At 53.5% G+C, this 17,752-nt stretch overlaps 1 protein-coding gene across 1 annotated transcript; it reads left to right on the top strand.

The window, feature by feature from the left end:
• Positions 1-9,022: 9,022 nt before the first annotated feature.
• Positions 9,023-9,727, top strand: TRNP1 (TMF1 regulated nuclear protein 1). Its single transcript, XM_047083683.1, has one exon. The coding sequence runs from the start codon at positions 9,023-9,025 to the stop codon at positions 9,725-9,727; it is 705 nt and encodes a 234-aa protein (XP_046939639.1).
• Positions 9,728-17,752: the final 8,025 nt, after the last annotated feature.

The raw sequence follows: 17,752 nt of genomic DNA, 5'->3' as shown, positions 1-17,752 counted from the left end.
TTCTCTTCTCTATCAGTGCTTTCTCCCAAGGCCATTCATCCTGCCCTGTGGCTTTAAGTGCCATCTGTATGTTGATGAAATCTCCAGCCCTGACTCTCCAGTGCTGACTTCCAGATACATCTATATACCCGCCTCCTCGTCATGGATATCCAATTTGGGTGTTATGAAATAATAGATTTAAAAAGTATATATATAGAACTCTGCCCTCAGCTCCTGGCACAGGACTCCTAAAACCCTTGTAATTTCCCAAGTGATAAAAGCATAAGGAGCATGCTGTCGCTTTACTGTTCAGTCTTTGACCCCAGTTCCTGACACACAGCTCCTAGATCCCTTGGAGTTTCCTGGGTCATAGCAGTATCTTTTGCTATAATGAGGTGACTCTTGGTGGGTTCCTGAATAGCTTCAGAATGGGGGCTGGTCACCAGAAAGACCAAGCCATGATGAGAAGCTTGGAACTTTCAGCCCCATCCTTTGGGAAGGGGGAGAGAAGCTAGAGATTGAGTTAATAATTGATCATGCTTACGTGGTGAAGCTTCCGTTAAAATTCCCAAAGTATGGGTCTTGGAGAGCTCTCGGGGTGGTCGACACATCTACGTGCTTGGAGGGTGGCGCACCCCAGTTCCGTGGAGACAGAAGCTCCTGTGTTCGGGGTCCCTCCGGACCTCGCTCTCGTTTGTATCTTTTGTCACATCTTTTATTATACAATAAGCCGGCTGGTAAAGATAAATGTTGCCCTCTGTTCTGTGAGCTATTCTAGAAAATGACTGAATCCAAGGAGGGGCTCATGGGAACCTCTGATTTGCCAAGTCGGACAGAAGTTGTGGGTGACCCGAGGACCTCCTGCTTGCGATTGGGGTCTGAAGTGGAGAGCAGTCTTGTGGGAATGAGCCTTGTCCGCGCAGTCTGCACGAACTCCAGCTGGTGTCGGAATTGAATGGAGTCGCGGGACACCCGGCCATGGCCTTGGAGAATCGGTCGGTGCGGGGAAGAAAACCACGCATTTACATCTGGTGACCAGAAGTGTCAGAAGTGAAGTATTGTGTGACTACAGTATTGAGGGTAGAGAGGAAAAACAGAAAATAGTTTCCAAAATGTGTCCAAACCAAAAGTTCACCCGTCCCTTATGTATGTAGATCTTTACTAGAAAAATAGTTTTTCCTCTCTGGGTTTTTTTGGTTTGTTTGTTTGTTTGTTTGTTTGTTTTTTTGAGTTTTGCCTTTCCACATTAGACTGGTGCTTAATGAACATGATTTTACAAGTTACACGTCCATTTTCCAGTGCGCAGGAACTCAAACCATGTCCTCTGAGTGCTATGTTTTATTTATTTATTTATTTGTTTATTTATTTATTTGAGAGGGGGAGGCGGGGAAAGGAGGAAGCAGGGGAGGGGCACAGAGAGAGGGAGACACAGAATCTGAAGCAGGCTCCAGGTCCCAAGCTGTCAGCACCGAGCCTGACACGGGGCTCGAACCCACATACTGTGAGATCGTGACCTGAGCTGAAGTGGGCCGCTTAACCGACCGAGCCACCCAGGCGCCCCTCTGAATGCTATGTTAATGCCCCTTATTTCACATAATCTCTTCGCCTTTGAAACTGAGTATATACCCCTTGTAAAATATATTTCTTAACTGGACTAAAAAACGGGAAGATATCGTGGGCTATTGCCATAGACCCCTTTTGTTCTTATTTTTGTAACGAAGCAATTAACATTCAGGGGGAAAAAACCCAAACACCTCTGGACTTTTTTTTTTTTTTAATTTTTTTTCAACGTTTTTATTTATTTTTGGGACAGACAGAGACAGAGCATGAACGGGGGAGGGGCAGAGAGAGAGGGAGACACAGAATCGGAAACAGGCTCCAGGCTCCGAGCCATCAGCCCAGAGCCTGACGCGGGGCTCGAACTCACGGACCGCGAGATCGTGACCTGGCCGAAGTCGGACGCTTAACCGACTGCGCCACCCAGGCGCCCCATAAACACCTCTGGACTTTGATTTCTCCGTGAAACCTGTGCCTCCCTTGGTCTTTTCCATCTCAGTCAAGGGCACCACAATCCGTTCCTCAGCTCCATCCGCAAACCCAGAGGGCATTCTCCCCCAACCCCGCCCACGGGTCCACCCACAAGTCCGCTCAGTTCACCTCCAGATAAAGCTGCAATCCACCCCCTTCCAACCTCTTGCCGTTACTCCTGGCCTAGCCACATCCTCTCAGCTGGATTACCGCAGTAATCTCCTAACTGGTCTCCCTCATTCTCTTGCTCCCATGCAGTTCACTCTCAACAGGGCAGACAGCACAATCTTTTAAAAACAAATCAGATCATGTTGATCCCCACTTAAGCCTTTCAAAAGCTCCGCATGCACTTAGAGTAAAATCCTAATCCTCACCCTGACCTCCAAGCCCAGAGCCTGCTCCTCTGACCTCAGCTCTCCCCATTCTCTTCTTGGCTTACCAGGCGCAGAACACACGGATGTTTCTGTCTCAGGACCTTTGCACATACTATTTTTTCTTCTGGGAAATCTCTCCCTAATTTCACATGACTGACTCCTGCTCATCTCTCAAGTCTCAGTTTATTTTTATTTGTTTTTTTTAATGTTTATTTATTTTTGAGAGAAAGAGACAGACTGTGAGCAGGAGAGGGGCAGAGAGAGAGAGGGAGACACAGAATCGGAAGCAGGCTCCAGGCTCTGAGCTGTCAGCACAGAGCCTGACGCGAGGCTCGAACTCCTGGACCGCGAAATCACGACCTGAGCTGAAGTTGTACACTTAACCTACTGAGCTACCCAGGCGCCCCTCAAGTCTCGGTTTAAATGTACCGCCTAGGGGGGCCTGGGTGGCTGAGTTGGTTAGGTGTCGACTCTTGACCTTGGCTCAGGTCATGATCTCATGGTTTAGTTTGTGATATTGAGCCCCATATCATGCTCTGTTCTGTCAGCACCAGGCCTGTTTGGGATTCTCTCTCTCTCTCTTGCTCTCTGCCCCTCCTCCACTTGTTATCCACCCCCTCAAATAAATAAATAAACATCAAAAAAAACATTAAATGTCACTTCCTAAGGAGAAGCTCCCCACCCCCAACTCTTCTTTCTATTATGTCTCTGGTTTATTCCTTGTTCATGATTTCTAGGGAAGCACTAAAGATAGCATTGTGGTTGAAAATAGATTCTGCAGGCAGACTGCCTAGGTTGAATACCAGCTTGGCCACTTCTTGGCCATGTGACCTTGGTCACATTTACTTAACCATTCTGTTCTTCAGTTTCTTTATCTGTAAAATGGGGTGTACTAATAATAACCTGATGAGATCAGTACCTGGCACAGAATAACCACCAAGTAAATATTGGCAGGTATTTTCTTCATGGCACATTTCTTGGGGTTAATTATTTGGATTTCTGAAATATAAGCTTTGAGGGAACAGGATTGTGCTTCTTCTATTTACTGCTGTGCACTTTGCACGGTGGCTGATATTTAGCAAGTGCTTAGTGACGTTGTTGAATGAATGCATGAAAACAGATTCAATCTCACCCCTTTTGGAGCTTACGATCTATTTTTTTAAGTTTATTTATTTTTAGAGAGAGAGCAAGTGAAGGAGGGGCAGAGGGAGAGGGAGAGAGAGAATCCCAAGCAGGCTCTGCACTCTGAGGGTTGAGCCCGACATAGGGCTCGAACTCACGACCGTGAGATCATGACCTGAGCCAAAATCAAGAGTCAGACACTCAGCTGACTGAATCACCCAGGTGCCCCTTGGAGCTAACAATCTAGAGATCATGGAGTCTTACCTTGCTCTACTTAGGCTTTGACACATGGCCACTTTAGAGATGTGGAAACTGAGACCCACAAAGGTGGAGGGATTTGAGCAAAACTTCGAGGAGGGATGGGTATTGCTCTTCCCAACTTCCCAGAGAGACGTAACATTTCTACTCGTCAGAAATACGATGAAGCACCAAACACATGTGGAACCTGCTGCATCCACTGTGGACAGGAGTCATAGCCTTTTGTTCTAGGAATATACTACCAGGGCAAAATTTTCATCACAGGAGAAATGAAACACAAAGAAAACCTGCGAGTTCTCCAGATGGAGTGACAGGGGCGGGGGAGGGGGGTTGTAGTGCTGTTGACTGAAATGGCACCAACACTGGAGTTGTGTCTTCCTGAGAAAGACGTCCAGTCCTCTGTCCAAATAATTGCCACCCTCCAAACATGTTGTCCATTCTGCATCTAGGAATCCAGAGACCTCCTTTTATGATTGTGGGAACAGAGGCTTAGAAAGACGAGGCTTGGGGCGCCTGGGAGTCTCAGTTGGATAAGCATCTGACTTCGGCTCAGGTCATGATCTCATGGTTCATGTTTTTTTGTTTTGTTTTGTTTTTTTAAACGTTTATTCCTTTTTGAGAGGGAGAGATAGAGCACAAGCAGCAGGGGAGGGACAGAGAGAGAGGGAGACACAGAATCCAAAGCAGGCTCCAGGTTCTGAGCTGTCAGCACAGAGCCTGATGCAGGGCTCGAACCCACAAACCATGAGATCATGACCTGAGCCGAAATCAGACACCTAACTGACTGAGCCACCCAGGCGCCCTCATGGGTTCGTGGGTTTGAGCCCCACATGGGGATCTGCACTCTCAGCACAGAGCCTGCTTCGGATCTTCTGTCTCCTTCTCTCTCTGCCCCTCCCTTGCTCTCTCTCTCTCTCTCTCTCTCTCTCTCTCAAAAACAAACATTAAAAAAAAATCTTTAAAAAGAAAGAAAGAGGAGACTTGCTCAAGGCCACATAATGACTTAAACCCAAGTCGTATTGCTTCTAGTGTAAGATCCCTTTAAGCTTTAATTCATATGAAAGCTCTTAACCTGAGAATGGAGAGAAAGGGGAGGAGAGGAGGAGGGCGGAGAGGGAGGAGGAGGCGTCAGCTTATGAGCTCACTGGCAGGCAGGGGCACTGACAGGTGTGGAGCCATCAGAAACCTTGCAGGGAGGGCAGGGGAGTCTGCTGAGGGAAGAGGAGAAGGAGGCCGGGGCCTAGCTAGGTTATTTTCAGAGCTGCTATCTTTGTCTGCATCTGCTAAATTATTAAACTGATATCACATCCTGGAGGGTGCCAGGCCAGGTTGCCAGGAAGAGACTGAAAAAGAGGGGTCGGATCTCCTGGTGAGGCCTCGAATCTTCTAGGCTGGATGGAAGCAGACTCCTCAGGCCTTGACCTCCTGCCCCATCCCACTCTCAGCTGGTGGAGGGGGATCGTGAGTTGGGCCACAGCCTCTGTCAGGCCCTGTCTCTCTCCACTGGCTTCTGTGTCACAGGAACATGCATATAATGGACAGAACTCTGGAGCCAGGCCCCCCCTGGGCTGCCTCGTCTCTTTCAGGTCTCTGACTCAGACCCCAGACAGATATGACCAGCTTTTGAGACCCTGGACACCCCTGCACCTATGTCCTTGTCAGTGCCATGGGTATTGGCAATTCCATTCCTTAGAGCCTGAAGTTCACGGGGAAAGAGTCCCTTTCTCAGGGTTGCACAGCTAGGGGTGAGCTGAGCTTCAGTGCAGACTGAAGTCCCTCTAATTCCGGATGACTTTCCCCTCCTTAGTGTTTTAAAATATTTTAATATGTTCTTTATTTCTCATCTCTTCTACAAAAGGGATGTCTCACTTCTGTAAAGATCAGAAAAAAACCCGACACTCTTTATAGTTTAAAAAGGTATTCCCTAATTCCAAATGTGTTTGCCAGGCTGGCTGTGTCCGGGGAGGTCGTTGCTGTGGCCCCTGTCCACTCCCAGGAGCCGGGCAGGGGTGAGGGCGGGGCAGGCCAATTAAGGAAGCCGGGAAGGAAGCGGGCAGACAGACGCCAAATGCCTCTCACCTCTGGCCCTGTGCACGCCGTGTTCCCATCCTGAAACTTCTTCCCTTCTTGTCCCCCCACCACCTGTGCATCACTCCATTTGAGTCAGCCTTCAGGTCTCAGTTTAAATATCGTCTCCCACGGGCAACTCTCCTGAACCCCTCCCCATGCAGCTGGGCTCAGTGTCTGTTCTATGCCCCCATAGCCTCAGTGTTCCCTCCATCCCAGTAGATATCTCATTGAAATGCCATCACCTGGCTCTGTCTCCGCCGCCCCCCCCCCCCTGCCACCGCCCAAAACTGTGTACTCCCTGAGGGCAGAGCCCCATATGGTCATTGCTGTGCTTCCAGCAGCCAGACCAACAGAGGAGCTATTGATCAAATTTGTTGAATGGGTGAAAGAAGAAAGAAGGAAGGAAGGAAGGAAGGAAGGAAGGAAGGAAGGAAGGAAGGAAAGAAAGAAAGGGCGGGCTTCTACATTCTCAACAAGCTCTACCCTTGCATTATTTTTCAATTCAAATAAACATTTATTGACTATGTTATGAGGTCAGACACTCAACTTGAGATGGTTCTCATGGTAAGCAAAACCCACCTAGGGAGAGAGACGATTAAATAACTAAGCAAGATGGGGCGCCTGGGTGGCGCAGTCGGTTAAGCGTCCGACTTCAGCCAGGTCACGATCTCGCGGTCCGGGAGTTCGAGCCCCGCGTCGGGCTCTGGGCTGATGGCTCGGAGCCTGGAGCCTGTTTCCGATTCTGTGTCTCCCTCTCTCTCTGCCCCTCCCCTGTTCGTGCTCTGTCTCTCTCTGTCCCAAAAATAAATAAATAAAAAATAAACGTTGAAAAAAAAATAACTAAGCAAGAAACAAATATGTATCTATCTATAACTTGTGGGAAGTGCCATAGAGAATAGGAACAGGGGACATATCAGAATAACAGGGAGATGAAGGATGACTTTGGGGTGGGTCAGATCCATGTTTGAATCCTCTCAGTCACTTATCTGTTGTGTGGCCTTGGGCAAGCCTCTTCACTTCTCTGGGCTTTGGTTTCTTATCAGGAAGAAAAGGCTGATGATACCTGTCTCCTGAGGATGCTGGGAGGATATAAACATTCATCCTTTCAGTTAATATGCGTTCAGTATCTCTTATTCTGAGAAACGACTTGCCCAAATGGACAATGTGTCAGACTCAGGTCTGGCTGGGTCTCTGGATCTGGCGGGGAGTGGGGGTGGGGGGCAAGTCCTGATCTTGTTCCCCTTGATTTGTTCCCCAGAAGTTGAGAGCGGAGATTTGCCTGATGTAGGCAACATACCTGTCAATCTCCCCACAGTCATGGGGGTGGGGGACTTCTGCACGGAGAAAGACACAAGGTTTGATGACACAAAGGGGACCACTCAATGAAAGGACACCATTTAGCAGGGCATTCCTCCTTGCTGGGGGCAATCTGGAAACTCCTGAGCCTCCATCATCTCCATGGAGCCCTTCTGACTCCCTGAGTCCCCCCATCCCCCCTCACTGATCCTCCCTTCTTCTGTGAGCCTCTTCCTCTTTCAACACCAGGGCATCCACTAGCCCTCTCCCCTCCCCTCTCTCCCTGAGCCCATCATGTTCCCTGAACCGTTCTTCTTGCCCTCAATGGGCCCCTCCCTCCTCCTCCACTGAGCCTGGTCACCGAGCATCCCCCCCTCAATCCTGCCAAGTCCTCCTCCCTTCCTCTTCCTCATGAGTCTGGTGTGCCCTCAGGGACCACTCTCCTCTCTCTGAGCCCCTTCTGAGCTGCCCCTCAGGAGCAGAGCTTTCTCACCCTCGAGTCCCCATCACTCAGTTTAAGGCACCTGAAAACACTTAGAGAATATGGAGGGTCAGGGCATCCATCGTCCTCCTCCACGTGAAGCCCTCCTCCTCAACATCAAGTGAGTGCAGCTCCCCCATCAGCCTCTGTTCAGCTGGGGCAGTAGTCACGCTGGCTACACCTTTTTGGCAAGTTCTCCCGAGACTGAGGTTTGCTGGGGTTCTTCTTAATCAGTCTCAGAACTGGTTTTTGGCCCCCCAGCCCTTGCTCCCACCCACCACAGAGATCTCCCATCGCTTATGGCACCTTCAAGTGGGTGGAAACTGGGGCATGGTCTAGGTGTCTGGGCAAGTGTTTGGAGGCAGTAGGGCAGGGGCACTTCTAGTTCAGGGAAAATGGGCAGGGCTCAGTCCTATCATATTACCAGGCTGACTAAAGTCCCATTTAAGGAGGATCCTTCAATGCCAGGAGACCCAGGTATCTGAGCTCCCAGATGGCACGAACGGTCAAGTTGGTCCCCTTCAGCGGTCCAGATTCAGCGACTGACCTGCAGTGTGACCTTGAGCAAGGCACTGCTGCACCTTCTGGGTCTGTTTCCCCCTCTGTCTCTAGATGTGGGGATACCTACTACTGGAAGGAGCAAACAGGAGCAAGGGCACAGAAAGAATTTTAAACACCGTGGGGTCAGGGCTCCTTTGAGAAAGCCACGCCAGGCTCAGGGGCTGCGCTGTGGTTTCGCAAGCGAAGGGCTTCCTTGGTGGGGGGAAAACCCGGCCAGATCTCCACCGGGAGGCCAGTCACCCCTCTGCATTAACCTCTCTATCGACCCAGGGAGTTGGAGAAGGGGTCCTGGTGAGATTGTGGCCCAGACCAGGCAGAACCAGTTCGGTGAAGGGGCGCACGGCCAACAGTTACTGGAGGGAGCACTGAGCAAGGAGCCACGTCTCCTGAGTTCTAGTCCAGACTCCCACTGGCACACACAGTGTGGCCTCAGGCATCCCTCCCCACCATCACGCGCCGGGGACTGGAGTCCATGATTTCTAAGCACCAACTATCAGAGTTTATGACTTAGGGACCAGACCAGAGAAGATGAGGTCCTCTTTACACCCCAAATTTGGGGGGAAGTGGATGGGCACCGGACGCCCCAGCAGGGCAGAGCCGGCCGAGGGCCAGGGCCCCGAGGGGTTTGGGCAAAGTCCCGAGCCGGCGGGGCCGGGGAGGCGGGTTCAGGCATGCTAGTCTCTGATTGGCTGTGCTGTCCATCGCTCCGCCCCGTGTGCTATAAGATGCACGGGCGCCTGGCGTGGGAGCTGCCGCCGCATCTCTCTCGCGTGCGCGGCGTCCGTCCTCCCCCTCGCGGGGGCAGCTGGCCAGACCAGCGGATCGACGGCCGCAGACCGCCGGGGGGCGGGGGATGCCGGGCTGCCGCATCAGCGCCTGCGGCCCGGGGGCCCAGGAAGGGACGGCGGAACCGGGGTCCCCGCCGCCGCCGCCCCGGGAGCTCCTGTCGTCCCCTCAGCCCCCGCCCCCAACTCCGACCTTGACTCCGACCCCGGCTCAGGTCTCTTCACCGCCCGAAGCGGCCCGGGCGTGGGCGGGCTCGGCGGAGGGGCAGGAGCTACAGCGCTGGCGCCAGGGCGCTAACGTGGGTGCGGGGGGCACGGGGCCGGCAGGGGGCGCGGCGGCGGCGGCGGCGGCGGCGGCGGCGGCGGCGGCGGGAGCGGGGGGCCGCGCGCTGGAGCTGGCCGAAGCGCGGCGGCGACTGCTGGAGGTGGAGGGCCGCCGGCGCCTGGTGTCGGAGCTGGAGAGCCGTGTGCTGCAGCTGCACCGCGTCTTCCTGGCGGCCGAGCTGCGCCTAGCGCACCGCGCCGAGAGCCTGGGCCGCCTGGGCGGCGGCGTGGCGCAGGCCGAGCTCTACCTGGCGGCGCACGGGTCGCGCCTCAAGAAGGGCCCGCGCCGCGGCCGCCGCGGCCGCCCGCCCGCGCTGCTGGCCTCGGCGCTGGGCCTGGGTGGCTGCGTGCCCTGGGGCGCCGGGCGCCTGCGGCGGGGCCACGGCCCCGAGCCCGACTCGCCCTTCCGCCGAAGTCCGCCCCGCGGCCCCGCCTCCCCCCAGCGCTGACCTCAGCGCGGGGACCCCTGGCCACCCCCGACAGGCCATCGCCGAGGTGTCGACCGACGGATCGGGACGTCGGCTGGATGGACGGCGTCACCGAGCGGATGGACAGACTGACGGACCCCAGGAAGAGACAGTCGGGGGGCCAGGGGCCCAGTAAAGGAGGCTGAGGTGCGGTCTTAGCGGCTGGCGCATCTGAGGGGGCGGGGCGGGGTGGTGCAGGGCCCCGATTTCCCTTCCGTGGGGCTTCTGGACCTCCGCTGGGTCCCTAATAAAGCTGTCCATTTTGTTACTGCCTCTCCCAGACCTCCTGGGTTCTGGGGAGTAAGGTGGTAGCACCAAGTCCCCATTATAGAGTTGGAAAAACTGAAGATGCTCAGATTCCAGGAGGGGTTTGCCGGCAAACTTTCACCACTGGGAGCCTGCTGCGCTGACGCAGGCCATCCACCCCTCCCTCCCTACACCCGCGTTGCCTTTCCTGGGTCCTTTGTGGCTGTAAGAAGAGTCTTGCCCTTGAGACTGCTGATTTCTGGCGCCGCCCAGCTCTAGACCTTCGGGGAGGACAGAATAATGAGGTCCCAGGATGCGGTGGGGGCTGGGCCAGCAATGTACCACTAAGTTCTCTCCTAAGTCCGTTTCCCATTTGGGGGGACAGAATCCCAGAGAGATTGAGGATTTGTTCCCATCACACTTAGGCCCTTCCACTTCTAGGAGACAGATCTTTTCTCATGCTCTCAAGCAATTTTGCCAAGTCAAGTACATCTTGACTTCGATAACCTGGGTGGGGTATTTGGTAACTGCTTAAGGCCTTACCTGCTCTCCTAAGGTTCCTCCACCGTCCCCCCACCCCCAACCTGTCTCTAAGACGGTTCTGCCAGTCATGGAGCCAGGTGACATCCTTTAACAGGCCCCAAGGGGGTAGGTATGTCATCTACTTCTAGAAGGGGGGGGGCCTTAAAGGGCCAGACCTGAAATGAGATTGGCTACTATTCTTCCTGTCCACATGCCTATCAGCACCCTGCTCCCCCCTGCCCCCCCCCCTCCGCTGTGAATGGCCTGGCTGCCGTTTTGCTGCTTGGACTGATTGGACTGCAGCCTCCCTTGTTGGTCTGTGAAGTGGTTATCTTCACCTCTGAGAAGGGCTGTAGTGAGGTTAACACAGGGCAGAGGTCATTCTTCCCCCATCAGTCAGAGGAAGGTTTTATCCTTTTAAATCACACCTAGAAACAAGCACTGCTTTTGCTGGTGGATCTAGGAGCCAATTTAAAGCCCTCATTTTACAGCAAGGTCACGTCCCAGCACTGGACAGAACTAGGTCCCAAGCCTGTGTGTCCTTTCTATAGTGTCTCCTCCCTGCCCGGGGGCAGGGTCTAGAGAGCTGGTGTCCAGCCTATCTATTATGTGACCTAGAACAACTCTGCCTCCTCTTTGGACTGGTTTGCTTAGTCCCTCTCTGAACATAGCTGTCCTTCCTCATGTCAGGGCTTGGGAATAGGGAAGAAAGGGTAGGATGAGAATGTCAGAGTCACTGGAGTCTGGCTTAATCCTAGAGTTTTGAGTGTCAGGTAAACCGCTCTCTGAAAGGCAGAGCCCCAGGGGCCCTCACCTGACTCTCAGCCCTTCCTCTCCCTCTCCTCAGGTACTAAACGTTGGGGCTGGTTTCTGACAGCCAGGCTTTTCCCAAACCCATTCTTGACTAGGGGAGGGAAGTCCAGGAGGAGGTCTCAGGGAGTCCGAGTGAGCTTGGGGACCAGGAGAGCAGTGAGGGGCCCTGGTGTCCTCTGGCTTCCCCAGAGAGAGGGAGAACCTTCTGAAGTTATTCAGTTCATTCAGGGTCTAGAGGCCCAGAGAAAACAAGGACTTCCTGGAGGTGACACAGGAGCTCAGGCTGCAGCACTGGGCTACAGCCAGGACTGTTTGTTTTCTGGGTTGCACAGGAAAGGGGCACTTGGTCCAGAGAAGCTTTTAGCTAATTGTGTAAAGTGCTCTGTGCCATCACAGCGTTGCCGTCTCTGGGATTTATTGGTAATCAGCTTTGTCTGATTTGGAGGCGGTGGGGGGTGAGGCATTAGAGATGGTTCTTGCTGGAGAAAGTGATGTGTGTGTGGGGGAGATAGAGATTGGTCCTAGTGTCACTGGCAGCTCTGGTCCCCTCCCCCCTCCCCGCTTCCAGATGTCCCACTGCTCACCAAAGGCCTTGGCCCTGGGCACACAGTACTCAGTGACTTGAACCCCAGCTCTTGGTTCAGGACTCCACCCAGGGTTCCTCAGCCAACCAATAAAAATCACTTTCCCACCCCTGTCTGGCCCACCCAACCCCCTCTAGGAGCCTCCATTTTCTCCTCAGTCAACAAACATTAATATCTACTCAGTCCAGGAGCTCAAGAAGGAGCAGTGAATCAGAGGGTCTCTGCTTTTAAGGGCTTGTGTTTCCCAGCCCTTGTCTAGGCAGCCTTCCCTGGCAGTCACCATCCCAGGGAACCCTCTGGGGCTGGGCAATTTGTGTTGTTGGAGGGCTATATTTATACCTTCACAAATAACTATAGCTCCTGGTCAGATGACTGACCCCGCTCTGCCCCAACTTTTTGAACACTTTTGTTGATGGCTCCAGCCCTGAGGATCTTGAGAGACTCGTGCATTGAGAACATCGATGGCTAGCCGTGAATCTGGAATCTCAGCAAAGGGAAACGAGAACAGGAATCTTTCTTTGGGCCAGTGTTTGGGCTGGGAGATGAGTTCAAGTTTCGAATTCAGAATTTGCCCTTTCCCTGGATAAGCCCCCTTCCCTCTCTAGGGATCCCTAGCCAAGTGAGGGCGTTTCTGGGAGGCGCCACCAGAGGGCAGTGTGGGGCTGCTTCCCGGGGCGTGGGGGCGTGGCCCGAAGCAGGCTCTATCCCCCACGGTCGCCGCCCCCGACTAGCCCCTTTTCGGCCTTGCAGGGTGCAAGGGGGCCTTCTTTGGCCTTGAGTTTTAAGGGTCTGGCAGACCGAGCGGGTCGTGGCGGTCATTTAGAGAAGGGGCGTACGGTTGGGCCTCTGGTTGGGCCCAGCCCCGGACCTCATGGGAAGGTTCATCAAGAGAGACTGTCCTGGAAAAAGAGGTTGCCCCTGTTGGTGGTCACCGTCTGAGTGAAAGGCTGGAGTCATTTCGCTCCTCACAGATTTGGTACACCCTGGGGCCGTCTGGGGACCAGGGTGGCTTCCTAGAGATTCGGCATAAACAACAGGTCACAGCCGAGGTGCCTCCAAGCCTGCAGTTCCCCTCACCTGCCAGGTCCCCAGAGAAAATTCAGCCGCCCAGTCTTCTCAGAGATAAAAGAGAGGCTCCCTGCTTTACAGCCTGGGGGAGGAGGCATTTGGGAAAGCTGGGAGATCCCCAGACTATTTCTTCCCCCATCAGTACCTGACGAACCCTGGCCAGGAGTGATAGGGGAAGAGAATCCTTGGTTCCTGAATATTTTAACGACCTCCTCCGTGCTAGGCACTTTACCTTCTATCCATTTCAGTCCTCCCAACCACTCCGCAAAGGGGAGTAGCTGGGAAAAGCACAACCATTTCCGTGGTTGAGGAAACTGAGGACGAGGTAGGGCAGATGACTTACCCAAGGACTAGAACCTGCAAACGAGGGGTCCTTTAAACACTAGGCTACCCGGCTTTTCATTTACCAGGCTAATGAGGGCTCCATTTGACGGTGGGGGATCTGGGCTCTTACCCTTTAAGTCTGGGTACATTGGCCTCTGGTCCTTGGATCTGGGAGGGGTGTGATGAGATGCTGGCAATGTGGCAGAAGGTGCACCCCCCCCTCCCCAATCATCTCCAGCAAGTTCTGGGGCACACCCCTAGAAGCTGGCTCCCCACCCTGGTTGTCTGGGCTCCGGGGGTGAGTCAGGCTGAGTCAGCATACCTGGCTTCAGGCAAGGGCAGGCCAGCGATGCTCAGGGCCTGGGCTTGCCTTGGAGGGCTACCTCCTCTCCCTGCACACCTGGGATGTTTGGTGCCAAGGAGAGCAAAGGGCCTGGGATGGCAGAGGTAGAGGACAACAGTCTCCATGGTGGGGCAGAAAGTGCCCCAAGCTTGGAACAAGACAGATGTGGGATTCAGTGCTTGCCTGTAACTTTTCCGCCGGAAGACCTTGGGCAAATGACTCCCCTTCTCCCAGCTGGTTTCTTGTGCGCGTCTGTGTTACTGGGGAGCTGGGGAGGAGATAACCCCAGACTATTAAATGAGAGGTCACACTAAGCACAAAGTGGAGATTTGTAAATGTTTGAGTGGGCCAATCTACCTAGCCCAGGAGAGGCTGCTAGGACAGAGCCCCCAGGCAGTGTGGGCCTTTGCTTCTCCAGAGCATCGCCATATCAGGAATCTCTGGAACGATCCCCCTTCTCCCCCCACTGTTGGTCCTAGGGAACTCCATAAGGGGAGAGGTGGAGGCAGGGAAGGCTTTTCTTCCCAGGAACATTCCATTCCAGCTGCTCAGACCAGTGGGGATCCCAGCCAAGGACAAAGGCCCAAGGGAACCTCTCCTTACCCCAGGAGCCCCCATCTCTTCCTGGGCAGGAGCCAGTGGAGCCCTGTCCCGGAATAATGTCCTGTACCTTCTCTCCACAATGGCCCCTCTCGAGGCAAATGTTGAAGGGTTCGGGTGGGGCTGGGTGGCTTTGGGAAGGAGGTAATTAAAGCTCTTGACATTATTCTTTCCAGCTCCTCCCAGTTCCTCAGAGCCTCTACTGTCTGCATCTGGACTCCCGGATTCTGCTCCTTCCCTGGGCACTTCCTTCAGGAAGACGTCTCACAACCTCACACAACCGAATTGATCCCACACGACCTTGGCACCGTCCTTACTTTACAGGAGCCTTGCACTTAACAGTGGCAAGGTGCTCAATTCTGGGGAAGGTGCCTGTTCTCTTGAGTTTCCTTATATAATCTGCATTTGACTTTGGCCGACACCGTATGATTGGAAACGTTACAACAGGTCCTCTGAGGTGCAATCAGATTACTTAAGAAAGGAGCAAACGTTTCCACTGTGAAAATGAGAAGGATTTCTTTTAAGAAATAGTCACCGTTCCTAAGTCGCAGTGCAGCTGGGGTCCCCGTTTTGGTCGATGCCATCGCTTCTCAGTCTGACAAAGCTGGGAGGCCTGTGTGATGGGAAACGTTCTGAGAAATCCCTTGTTCCCTCACCCGCTGTCCTTGCCCTCTCCGACTAGGGGTGTGCCTGTGGCCTCACAGAAAGATGATAGATAAGTTGCTGGCTTGGGCGGGGGGCACCTCTTTCTCAGGAAGAGGCGGTGTTAACATAAAAATCCTAAGCAAAGTTTTAAATGAAAAATGGGAGCATATTTATTCAAGTATCCTGATAATAAAAGGAAGGGGGGGGAGCATACTTACGACCAAGAACTTGTAGAATTCGGCAAAATGAATGTATATTGAATCAATCCCCTGATTTATACATTCAGGAAGAATAAATTTCAATAACGTGAGACAGAGGCATGTGGTTTTGAGGTTCACTTTGCAGGTGTCCTTGCCGCCTTTCCTTTGGTGTGTCTGTCACATAACACCTTCTGCTTAGTTTCTGTTGGCAACCTGGCCCTGGGGACTGATTTGCAGACTGCTTTCCCCCTTGATCTGGCTCAGAGCTGACCCTCTCCAGGATGTCTCCCCTGATTAAGGATGTGACGAGGAAGCTCGGGGCTGGGCGTGCACGTGTGAGACTGTGCGTGACACCGAGGAGGTCGTGCACATTTGTGATAACATGGCAGCATGACGATCCATGGAGGATCGCGTGTGACTGTGCTAGTGACAACAGGGACCCGTTTGTCAGGGCCCCAGCAGGAGACAGGGCACACTCAAACCGGAATGAGACTTTAAAAGGGGTTATTTCCAGAAATGTGGGCCGGGCTTAAGAAACTAACCAACGACAGTGCAGCTCTCTCAGGCTAGCAACAGTGGGGAGCCTTTACAAGGGGACAGGAAAGGGAGGGTGCAGGTGTGTGGAGAAGGCCCCTGACAGGAACAGTGGCCTTTGGTTGAGAAATGTAGCCAACCATGGCAACCTGGTGGGGGAGGGAAGAGGCGGAATAAACATCCCATTCTCCTCCTCCTTTCAGTGCTGGGGTCTCTCATTGGCTGAACCAACAGGAAGGCTGAGAACAAGGGAGCCATTGACCCACAGTCCATAGAGGTCAGCCTCCCAGGGCACCAAGCACGAAGGGTGGAGAGTGGGACTGGAGGGGCCAACACATCATGTCACTGCCTGGGGGCATGTCTTCTGTTCCCCAAAGTTCACAGCAATGCGTCTCCCGGCTCTGGAGCTCCCCCACCCACCATGGGTCATAAGGGGTGGGTGGACTGCTTCTTGGTGAGCACTGTGGGGCTGGGGGGTGGGGCTTTCCTCCCTCCACCTTCCCCTTTCTGGCTGTGATCCCCAGTTCTTGACTCCTGCCTACCCTGGCATCTTAGATGGTTCCAGGAACTGTCCCGGAGAGAACAATGCCAACCACTGAGTCACTGTTTTTCTCACACCCAGAAACACGGCACCACCCCCAAACACACCCACAGGCGCACCTGCTGCCACCATGGGCCTCTGACATAGTCACCGCAAGTCATGGCTGGTGTCATGTACATCAAGAAAACGTACATCTTGGCACACTGCTGCCCTGCCATGGTCCTACATAAAATGGCAAGTGCACAGTAATGCAAACTGTCACATGCCAACGATGCCCCATCACAAAGCTGTACAGGAGACATACTGTCACGCTCATCCACGTGAAATCAGAGCGGAGGGGCGGGAGAGTGTGGGGGTTAACAGCAATGGCTCTGGAGTCAGCCACACCTCTTTGACCTCTCTGGCACCAGCTTCCTTGCCTGTAAACGTGGAGATAATGATTGCTCTTCCCTCGAGAATGAAACGAGAGGTAGTGACCGCGAAGGCTGTAGCACAGTGCCCGGCCTGGAGTAAAGACTCTAGCAGTGGAAGCTGTTACTGGGAACTCCTGGCTCACATTCTCCCACATCTCACGCCCATGCATGTTGCAGACCAGCAGCGGCGAGCACATGCCTGTGCAAGGCCAGCCAGACGCCCTCAGGCACACGTGCCCTCCCCCAGACACGTCTGCTGGGAGCATGTGCACATTGACAAATTCCCTCGGCCTGGAAGCTCTTTCCCCAGACATCTGCATCAGCTTGCTATCCATTGCCTTTAAGTGTTCAGTCAAATGTCACCCTTTCGATGAGGTCCATCCTGACTTTTTAAAACCACATACCCCGGCACTCCCAATCCCTTACCCTGCTGTGTACTTTAAGCATTATTGACCTTCTTTTTTTTTTTTTTTAATTTTTTTTTCAACGTTTATTTTTGGAACAGAGAGAGACAGAGCATGAACGGGGGAGGGGCAGAGAGAGAGGGAGACACAGAATCGGAAACAGGCTCCAGGCTCCGAGCCATCAGCCCAGAGCCCGACGCGGGGCTCGAACTCACGGACCACGAGATCGTGACCTGGCTGAAGTCGGACGCTTAACCGACTGCGCCACCCAGGCGCCCCAAGCATTATTGACCTTCTAAGAAGATATACTCTAGTTTATTTTCTGTCCACCCTATTCGAGTATAATCTTCATGAGAGTGGGGAATCTTGGTCTTTTGGGTGCTGATGTATTCCAACTCCTGTAGGGGCCGCTGGCACACGATGGGCTGAATGCCGTGTGGACACTTACTGTGGGTCTCTAGCTTTCTCACTCTCTGAAACAAGCACATCTGGGTGAACCCCAGTACCCACCCCAACAAGCTAAGCCTGTGTGCTTACACGTGCCCAACTCAGGAGCTGGGATAAACTTAATCTCTCCTAGGCCCCTAGTTGGGTGGGCACAGCCAAGGTGGAGGGGGGGGCGCTATTTTTAGTCACCAAGCCAAGAAAGTGTTTCCACTCACCCTTCCGGCCTTTTTGAGCCCCGCAGAGACTCACTGAGCCGGTGAGTTGGCTGGGCTCACCCAGGTCACCTGGGGCCTCCTCTGAGGCCTTGTTTTTTTCACCCTGAC

The sequence above is a fragment of the Lynx rufus genome, unplaced genomic scaffold, assembly GCF_022079265.1.
Source record: "Lynx rufus isolate CCGP_SWC_20201006 ecotype Redwood Valley unplaced genomic scaffold, mLynRuf1.p SCAF_2, whole genome shotgun sequence".
Classification (NCBI taxonomy): domain Eukaryota; kingdom Metazoa; phylum Chordata; class Mammalia; order Carnivora; family Felidae; genus Lynx; species Lynx rufus.
The sequence above is the reverse complement of the archived record's forward strand: the minus strand, read 5'-3'. Positions and strand labels throughout refer to the sequence as shown.